Genomic DNA, 10,979 nt, shown 5'->3' on the forward strand with positions numbered 1-10,979 from the left:
TAAGCGATTGAAGCTTGTGACTTAAACGATCGTCTAGCGCGCTTTAAAGTGATACGCGAGCGTCTGATCATCTAACCAATGCATGAAAATTTTGGTAAACGATTTACCTTGCGATGCTAAGCGATCGTTTAGTTAGTTACTAAGCAATGAAGCTTGCTGACCTAAACAATCATCTAGCTTGCGCGCGCATTAAACGATACTCAGCGATCACATGCCCGATCGTCAACCCGATACGACCAACTCTTGATCGCATACCCCATCTCAACCGATGCGTACAACCACGATCGCATAGTCCTTCATCTTTACGATGCGATGGACAACGATCACATAGAACCTCTTATGAACGATGCGATCAACCCTAGATTATCTCCTTCCTCGAAGAGCCGCAACCTTTGCCCAGAACTTCGAAGAACGACTCAAGACTTCAAACATTTTGAATACAGACTCAATTACGATTATTTATGCCTAAAAACACAGGGGTCTTTACAAACAACCGCAAATGTAAAAGGAATTAAACAAACTGAGGCAATTCATCCCGAAATCATCCATTAATCCGGCACATCCACAGTAGAATTAACATTTAAAACAATGTAGAAATACACCCACCATGAATGTATTGGTTATTTCGTTCCAACAGATGAAATCGGAGTATCAGAAACCTAGCTCTGATACCAATTGAAGGATCTCATACCGAGAGTTCCATGAGCGGGTTTAGATCGCTCCGATTTCACAGTGACCAAAACACAAACGACATATATTCAACACATACAGTTATGCATATAATCTAATTATAGGCATGCTCTGAATAGAATAAAAACCATGGAAAGGGTTCATACTAGATGAAGACTTTCTTCGAATGTGTGAACCTTAAGTAGCGAAAAACTTCCTACCGATCTACCAGTGCCCGACAAGTATGTCGACTGCAACAACACGATCAGAGCATACACGAATAATGTAGTGGGGACGACACCACCACAAGAGAAACCTGGGTATCCTCGGCGTTAAAAGTCTAAAGAGTGGGATTTGGTGAGTTTGGTAAAGGACGGAGGAGAAGGCGTCGTATAGACGATAAGCAAGTGAGAGATGAAACTCTGCTATCGTATAGCGGAAATGCTTATCGTATAGTCGAGCTACACGATCGTGTAGGAAAAACTGAACAATCGTTTAAGAAAAATGTATGCGATCGTTTAGAGAAAGCGTGAGGTAGACGATCGTTTAGACGAACGAGCTTCTATCGTATAGGCTCTCGCGATCACTTTCACGGATTCTTTTGGGCGCGCAATAATACAAAAATGCACGATTGATAAAAATGAAAACAATTTTCATTATTTTAATCTTCTAGTTACCATAACCATCGCAACCCCACTTCCCACGTCCGAACGTGGATAAATCCGTTAATTATAAAATAATTAATCAATTAATTTAATTAATAAAATAATCATATTATATTATATTCCTATAATTTGATATCATATAGTCTACTATAGTATTTTCTCCTCTACTTGAATATAAATCATATTTATATCTAATTTCCTCCAAAATATGTATCTCATACATTTAGCCAATTATATCACATATAATTAACCAGTCCAATTATATCATATATAATTGAACTTCCTCTTGTCAATTTGAACATTTCAAATTAACCCAAACACTGGTTCTCGACTTTATCCAAGCTACCCAGGTGACCTAATAGACCTGTGGCTCGAAGCTCCAATGGTACGTGAATAGCTGACTAAACTCTTTAGCCATGAGATCCACCATCCGTTAACTGTCAGTGATTCCACTAAAGACCAACAACTGAACTCTTCTTACCACAGATATATTTCTTTGTCCATCAAATATAACCAATCATGGGTATGATGACCCTTCACAGACGTTCGTAAATACAGCTGGGTCAATTTACTGTTTTGCCCCTATAGTTACATCTCACTCCTTAAGTACAACTGATTCCTCTAATGAACAATATAACATAGTCCAACTATGTGTGAACACCTCTGGGCCAAGAGAAGGTGTGTGGCGCCACATCGTTCAAGCCCCAGAATTAGCCCTTAAGGGAGCCATCTATCTACTTACCCCTGCCTCGGGGAAGGAGTGAATTCCATTTGATGTAGCTGAGTTCCCAGCTCCCAAATCAGACGAATCCCCAAAATGGTAGGTTTGAATTGGTGACCTGGCCACTCAAACCCATATAAATCAAAGGGCCGCCCTCAATGGCAGGAGTTTCCAACTCACTCAGGATTGAGGTCATGTTACCTATGGTCATTCTAGTGAAGTGAAGCCTCTGTCATGAACGGTGTTATATAACGAGACATTAACACTTCGTGGTCAGGTCTTATACAAACTCTTTGTATAGGCTCCCACTCGCATGTCCCCAACACAAATGATCAGGATTAGACCATTGTGACAAGTCACAACACTTATGATCATTCCACAAAGCAGGCCGCGTCCGTAGTATTACCAGGATAAGGTTTCCCTCCTATATCCATCCATATACTACAAACCATTTTGGTTATCACTCAAGACATGATCCACTTGTATGTCACCACATACATGCTTGAGTCACATACAGATAATCAGAGATTTTATGTTTATTGGTTTGTTGTAAAGCAAATAAAATAAATAATCGAGCAAAACAACAAGATGTGAAGTAAATATCATATATTAACAATCAAAGGTGTTCGTATATACTGTTTACAAACTACAAGATACGAAACTTTAGGGTATCAACCCCAACAAAAACTATAGGTTAACAGTTAATGTGAATTGGATTCATATTGAAACTATAGGTTATAAGATAGAAGTATTTTTTATTATGATTCAAATATATGTTTAATTAAATATAAGATATTTAATTAATTAATTAATATTTAATTTAATTAAAATTAAATAAACTACAGGGGAGTGGGGAGTTATTGAACTCCGTTCTGCCTCACTTACGTTGTAATTGCAGACAACCTACAAGAAAAGGAATTGCTTCTTTTCTAATATAAAAATACTCTCTCGAAGAAACAAACTCTATAAAAAATTTACAGAGAAGGAGCTCTGCTAAAAATACGTTCCGTGATTTTTAAAGAGGTTCCCACCAACCAGTTTTTACCAAAAAATAACAATGAAGATATGAAGGAGGTGTCCTACTTGCTTAGAAGACTTAGAGAAGATAAAGGAACAATTCTTCAAAGGTAATTTGTTTTATGCTTAATCTATTTTGTACAACAATATGAGATGCTTGTTTTTTCTCTTAATTTCATGTAATTTGAACTTCCCAAAATGAAAACAAAAGCGTTCATACACTTCTGTTGCAAGATTTGATCCTATCACATTCTTCCTTTATTTGACCGATGTATTACAGATTCTTTTCAGATTACATGAATTTCCCACAGATTGCACCAACTGTTGATGGCAAAATTCAGCCAAGAAAACTCACTTGTCTTTCACATGCTGTCAATAATAAATCTATAATTTGAGGAAAATTTACTTGCAAAATAATAAAAAATAACATATCGATGTGCTGCTTGTTGCAAATACTCCGATGCTTAAGTCAGATCTTAGCACAAAAGGTCAAAGCAAGTAGTTTTAGGGAGGAAATGAGTTTAACTTTTGCAGGACTATCATGCTCTAATTATACTGAAGTTCAGGGGTCTTCCTTATCACTCTAGGATTTGGAATCTACTTCCTTTACCTATTCTAAATCCGAACACTCGGAACAAAACTTGGGTCACTTGAGATGGTTTAGAATAGAGGATCGATCTTGATCGGTCACTTATGAAGGATTATTGGCCTCAGTCTCGATTTGACCTCGACATGGCCTCTGAAACCAAGGCGGGCTCTTTGGTCGTGAATGACCAATTGGCCTTGGCCTTGGTCTCCGAGGTTGAGACGAGCCAATTGGCCGTAAAGACGTAATTGTCCTCTATCTCGAGCTCTAAGATCGAGGCAGTCCAATTGGGTCTTAGTCCAATTGTCTTTTCTCTGTATTTGTAGGAACTCTTCCAGGACCGTTTCCTATTGGTCTTAGGTCTGTTTTATGGGATTAAGCAACTCTCCTTGTTTTACCTTTATCGATCCAAAATTACCCATAAAAGTAGAGAAAATCTTTGTCATATTATACATTGAGTACTCTCAAAGTGCTTAGCAAATCAAATCTCTGTCGTACATGCACATGAAGAAATTTATAAATCTCTAATATCTCAGGTCTAAGATTTGGAATCTAGATTTTCAATTTAAATATTTTGTCATATCTGCCAATATCCAAACATTAAAGACACACTTGCAACTATGAATTTTGGATTTGTCACTCATTATAAATTTTCTTTAAAATATCTCTCGTTTCTTTTAACCCTCTACACTTTTTTTGCTCGACTTATAGTAGTAAAGTTTTATTTGTGAGAGGGGTTTTTTTAGAAAGATTTTTTTTTTTTTTTTTGGGTGTAGTTGATTTTTAATAGATTGTTTTTATTTTGTTTTTCTATCTTATATAAAAGATGATTTATGAGATTAGATACGGTCTAAATTATACTAAAATATTGTTTTTGAGAAAACTATGGGTGTTCATGGTTTTCAGAAAACCAGTTGTAGAGCCATAACCTTTTAATTAATAATAATGTTTTTCGCCCTCTCTTTTTTTCCTACCCCTAGGACGATCAACACATTTTAGTTGAACATAATCTCAAACTTCTACTGCATATGAATAGACAAAAGATAAATAATGAGATCTAAAAGAATACAATAAATATTAACAAACACTGAAATCACATCGAAACTTTTAAAGAAAGAAATTTCACTATGTCCAACATTAGGACAATCACAGCTAGAGACGTCGGGAGTGGGGTGGGATTAGAATGCCATTTTTCATCCCATTTGCCCTCCCATTTCATTTATCATCCTCATAAAATTTTGTATGGAATCGAAGCGGGGATCGAGTTCCCGCCAATAATTTTTCCCTGTTACCTTTTTGTTTCTTTAGAAAAAAAAGTCAATTAATTTAAATATGTGAACAAATTTTAATTAAATAATTAACTTTATCATTAAATTATTTATTAGGATTAGTTTTACATGACAATTTGAATTTAAAGATAAATTACTCAAATTTTAGCCTAAAAAGGCTAATTAATTTTTCTAGTAGAAAACAAATAAATATATATCAAATTATTCATATATATAATCTAAATTTAAATATTCAATTTAAACATATTCATTATCTTTCCTAATAAATAATCAAATTTTAAATTTAAATGTAATATTTATATAATAATAATAACATAACATTAGATAACTATACTAAATAGATATGTAAAAAGCTAATTGGGGCAAGGAGGGAGTGGGGCAGGGCGGGGCGGGGGCGGGGATGGGGAAGGGGAATGCATTCCCCATCTTTTCCTCGTTTAGCTCACGGGGAATTTTTCCCCCAACTCCCTCCCCATTTCCTGTCTAATCGGGACGAGTCTCCGCAGAGCTCCGTCCCCGTAGAGAAATTGAACATCTGTGATTCTCTCTCCCATTCTAATTACCAAAGCATGCGTCCCCGAACTTTTGGACAACTCATTAGTTGTTTTTCATTTTCATACAAGAAAAGACAAAAATAAAAATAAAATAAAATAATTATTGTCCGTACACTCAAACTTCTAGTATTTTGTACCAGAACAATTTCAAACTAAAACCATATACGGTGGTTTTATACTACTTGGGACTTATTTAAGTACTTTTTCTTTTTTAGAAGAGAAACTCATTTCTATTATTTTTAGATGTAAGAATTCATTAATTTTCTATTCTTACACGATGCAAGATTTATTTCGTCAAACAGTCCAGAAAATGAAATGGATTTTAGATAACTATTTAGTATTTGATTTTTAAGTATAGAATTTTAAGTTTTTTATTACAAATTAAACCTAAAGTGAATAGATTTTGATAAATTTAATTATATCAATTATTAGCATTTTCATCCATTGATTTTTTTTTTATTTGTTATCTACTTTTGAGAGTGTTTACATAAATAATATCAACATCAATTTTTGAAAACTAAAAAATATTTATACAAAATCAAATATCAAATTTACTTTTCAAATTTAATAGAAGAAACAAAAATTGAATCAATGAGCCCAAACAAACTTAGCTAAATGGTAATTGACATGGTTTTTCTTGTAATTGTCACGTCATTTCTCAAATTAATGGTCAAATTACAATCAATTGAATTTGGAACTAATAATAGGTTGACATTTGTCCCATATTGAAAATAGGAGTACGCTTTAGAATAGAGGAGTTCTCGTTTAGAACTAGAGTTCTCCCTACGACTCTCTAAGCTTCTGAAGACTAAATCACACTTGAAGAATGAAGACTGGAGTCGTCCTTTGAAGATACAGACAAAAAACATTCACACGTTCCGCTTTTCTTTAAGTCAAATGTATGCATTCAAGATTGAGGATAAACTACAAAACTCTTGAGATAAATCAACATTCAAGAACGAGTTGCAAAGTCCTCGAGACAAATCGACATTCAAGAACAAGTGACAAATCACTCGAGATAAACAAACATTCAAAACAAGTTTACTTTGTACAAAGTGATTGTACTAAAAAAAAGAAAATGAAACAAGGATCTAGTAAGAAGAAAATAACTATCATCCAAAAGTTAATGGTTCATCTCAATCCTGCTAAAAAAAAAAAAAAAAAACACAGATAATCAAGCAAAAATATATGGACATCGACGGCAACAATATGTTCCTTGATTTTCTATCTATCAGTATTCTCCAACGATCAAAGTCTTCGATAAAACAGAACTGACCTATACGGGAATGAGAAAGGGAAAAAAATGCAATTAAGAAAAAAGACACTAAATTAAGGTAATAGGGGAAAAGAAAAGCTGATACCTTAACGAGAATGTGGGCAAAGAATATGGGATTTTATCAACGTTGAGTGGTCAAATGTTCCAAATATATGGAGATGTATTGCAATAATCATCAAGACTTGAGCCAGAAATTTGTAAGCCAGTGGATGTGAGCTTCTTGCACTTATAAATGGACGAATAGGTTTTTAGACTAACACAACATGTTAAGTCCAAATTAACTAGATGATTAAGGGTACTAATGGATGAGTCAATAGTATGCAATCTTGTACAATTACGTAGAATCAAACTTTCAAGCTTTGGAACCTTACTAAAATCAGGAGTCTCTTCCAAATTCTTCGAATCACTAGCATCAATCATCTTCAATTTCTCAAATCTCTGTTTAATTATAATCAAAATTGGTTTATTCTTGTAGTGTTATGAGTATTATAAAATGTTGATATTGTGTGTGTTGATACTAACCTTTCTTCCATTCCAAAGTTTTTTAGTTTGACTAGCAGGTAAGAATAGTCGATGAAGATGTGGTGATTCAAATTTTGAAGGCAAATATTCTAAAGGATAGCTACGCCAATTGATAAATCTCAATTGTTTAGAGAGATATGTGAGGTCTCCATCAAGCTGCACTTCACCAATTTCTAGTATCTTAAGATATCTCATTTTTTTCAAAAATTGAGGCCTCCAACTCTAACTCTAATAATTCATCTGCCATCTCGTTCAAGTCCAAAACTATGCCTTTAAGGTGTTTCACTTTCTGAGACAAAAAAACAATCCAAATAAGCTATAAATAATTGTTAAGAAATCAATAAATAAAGATGTAATAGAGAATTGACACGTAGATTACGTAGTTTACTAACATAGTGGTTTAGTTAAACAGAGAGAGAGAGAGAGAGTGGAGTTTTATTATTGGAGAGAATAGTATCATGTTAGATTTAGAGAGTTTATATAACACATTTCTCTAAACTCAAGAGTCAGAACGTAGATATGACAATAATAAAAATAAATAAAGAATACAAGAGAAAATAAGAACTATATATATTTCTTACATGTTCATCAAATACATTGTGGAGGTCTTCTCAAATCCAAACCCTGGTTCGATTCGTTGCGTTGCGTTCGATTTGTTGACCCGGAGCTTGAATGAAATTAGGTATAAAAATATTTCCTTGGGTAACTTCAATAAGGAAACTATCAGACAACATTTGTATTTCAGTGTGGGGCTCATCGTAATCCAAACTCTCAAGAACTCTAACCATTTTATCTTGTGCACTTCCATGAAAGAAACAAGCCAAATCAAGAAAAACTTGTTGACTTGCTTCCTCTAATCCATCGAAACATAGCTTTAATATGTTTAATAAACGTTTATTTCGAGCTTTCCTCAAACTCTCCAACTGTTCTTCCCATATGTTTTTACTTTTACCATGCAAAAATAATGCAAATTCTTTCAAAGCTAATGGAAGACCTCCAATGTTCCTAACAATCTCATCACAAAGACCCTTTAAATGCTCATCACAATCCCCATCTCCCAATGCATACTTGCAAAACAGAAAAGAGGCATTCTCATTACTAAGTAACTCCACATTGTATTCTTTTATTTTATTTCTATAATTTGACTGACGAAACAATCCTTTATTTCTAGTAGTAATGATGATTCGACTCTTTGGACCAAACCAATCAAAACTTCCAGCTAAATTTTCTAATTGTGTTTTGTTCTCGATCCCGTCTAGAACAATGAGAACCTTTCTTACACTCAAACGACTCTTAATCAATTCTGCTCCTTCCTTCTCATTATAAATTTCAATAAATTTTTCTCCCAAAAGTGTAGACAGTAGTTGTCGTTGTAAGAAAACTGGATCTTTCTTACCAATGCGAAGGAAGCAACTATTTTCCCAAAATTGATATAAAATGTTATCATATACGGCTTCAGCCAGAGTTGTCTTACCAATACCACACATCCCCACTATTCCTACAAAATGTACAACATCATCATTACTATTATTCATTTCTAAATCAAGCAGCTTTTTCATTTCGGCCAACCCAGTATCTACTCCAAATAAATTCATAGACTCTTGAGAAGATACTACTTTACAACGCATAAATATCTGCTTCGTTATTTCTTTTAGCTTCTCCACTTCGGGGCTGCATTTGCAACAATAAAACGATCACATTTGTATAATCACAATTACATAATTAATATAGAAAAATACTTGGGTGCAGTCTAGTTGTACTTGTCTTTGTGTAGCCATGTTAGTGTCCAATAAAACTGTTTGACTAATTTTATCAATGCTGACACGTGTAATAAACGTTGGAAGCCACAAACACAACAAACATGAAACAAAGTGACTCAAATCTCTCTATTCTCAAGCATACAGAGGAGAAACAAAGAATCTGAAGACAGCGATCAAATCTTACTAAGGAGAAGATAGAAGCTAAGTACAATTCCACTCATCTCTTAATTGCTCTCTAACCCGATTTCATGAATGCTATGGGTATTGTAGATGTGTAAGTACAGAGTGATGGTAACTAATGAGAATTACTAATGTAATTCATAGTATTTTCTTCAAATCTCCGCCTTGAATGAATATGTAATAGTCGGTGCTCTTGTGATTGATCTATTTTCAACCACTTTCAGGTAGATGAAAATGCATCTGATCAAGGCAGTGGTCGAATTTTTATCTTCCGACTGGCTTTGTTAATATGTCTGCTAAATTTTTAGAGGTATGAATTTTTAATACTTCAATGAGTTTATGTATTTTGATCTAATACTTGATGATACTTAATGACACTTAATGTGTATGTATTTTGATGTCTTATAAAATGATACTTGATGTCTATGTATTTTGATCTGTCGTAAAATTGTTGGTTCTTTGACAAGTATATAGCACTTTGGTTATCTTTGACAAGTATATATCTTTACAGATGATTGTGATATCTCCAAATTACTTAAGAGACCTTTAAGCCATAATCTTTATTTGACAACTTCAGATGGTGCTATGAATTTCGGAGGAGAGAGCAATTAACTGTTTGTACAGATGCCTTCTACCTTAGAACATTTGCCCCCTAATAAAGATATATCCAGTTAGAGACCTTCTTCTGTCCAAGTCTCTGGCATAGTCAACATCTACGAATCCATACAATTTTAACTGGTCATTGGAGACTTGTTTGTAGGTTAGTTTTGCTCCTTAAGTACCTTTTAGAACCCATTTTGTCACCTCCCATTGTCTTTTTTCTGGCTTAGACATGTATCGACTAACAAGACTTGTTACATAGGATAGATCCGATCTTGTTGATATCGTGAGGCATCTTAGACTACCACAGCTTGAGCATAGAGGACATTTGTCATGTATTTAATATGATCAATTTCTTTTGGTTTAGATGAATTTTGTGTAGATAATTTGAAATGAGAGGCTAGAGGTAAGGTCACTGGTTTTGCCTCTTTCATTTTAAATTTATGCAGAATCTTGTTGTAGTAGGAATTTTGGCTAATGCTGAGAAGTCTTTTACTTCTCTCTTCCGAACTTCAGTACCTAAAATCTTTTGTGACTCCCTAGGTCTTTCATATCAAATTCCTTCTTTAAGAGAGTTTTAACAGAGGTAAGAACTTTTTTTTTTTATTTGCTTTATATCAACATGCCATCTACATAAAGTAGAAATATAGGAGACTGATAGGAGTTAGTGTTTATGTAAACACAACTATCATAGGCATTCTTTTGAAAGTTTATTTTTGACATAAATGTAACAAATTTTTGATACCAACATCTTGGGACTACTTCAAGTCGTAGATTGATCTATTTAATAGGCACACTTGGTATTCTTTCCCCTTCTCTTCATAGCATTTAGGTTGCTTCATATATATAGTTTAGATTAGTTTTCATTTAGGAAGGTTGTTTTTACATCTAATTTATCTAATTCTAGATCAAATTGAACAACTAAATGAAGTTTTTGGTGAATATTCGTTTTTCTTATTACTCAAAAGGACACAATAATAGGTGATTATAATATAAGAGAAATTCCAACTAAGGAAATTAATTAAAAAGGAAAGTACAAAAAATCATAATTAAAATAATAATTAAGACAAATATATACTAAATAAAAATCTACACTCCCCTTTAGCTGAGTTGTATATAGAATACAATCAAAGTTTGGAA

At 33.7% G+C, this 10,979-nt stretch overlaps 1 protein-coding gene across 1 annotated transcript; it reads right to left on the bottom strand.

Annotated features, from left to right (window-relative positions):
- Positions 1-7,910: 7,910 nt before the first annotated feature.
- Positions 7,911-10,050, bottom strand: LOC120079905 (TMV resistance protein N-like). The gene is made up of 2 exons (XM_039034358.1): positions 10,022-10,050; positions 7,911-8,970 (listed from the first exon to the last, which is right to left on the bottom strand). The coding sequence occupies exons 1-2, from the start codon at positions 10,048-10,050 to the stop codon at positions 7,911-7,913; spliced, it is 1,089 nt and encodes a 362-aa protein (XP_038890286.1).
- Between the last annotated feature and the right edge of the window lie 929 nt (positions 10,051-10,979).

Source organism: Benincasa hispida, chromosome 6, assembly GCF_009727055.1.
Source record: "Benincasa hispida cultivar B227 chromosome 6, ASM972705v1, whole genome shotgun sequence".
In the NCBI taxonomy this organism is placed as follows: domain Eukaryota; kingdom Viridiplantae; phylum Streptophyta; class Magnoliopsida; order Cucurbitales; family Cucurbitaceae; genus Benincasa; species Benincasa hispida.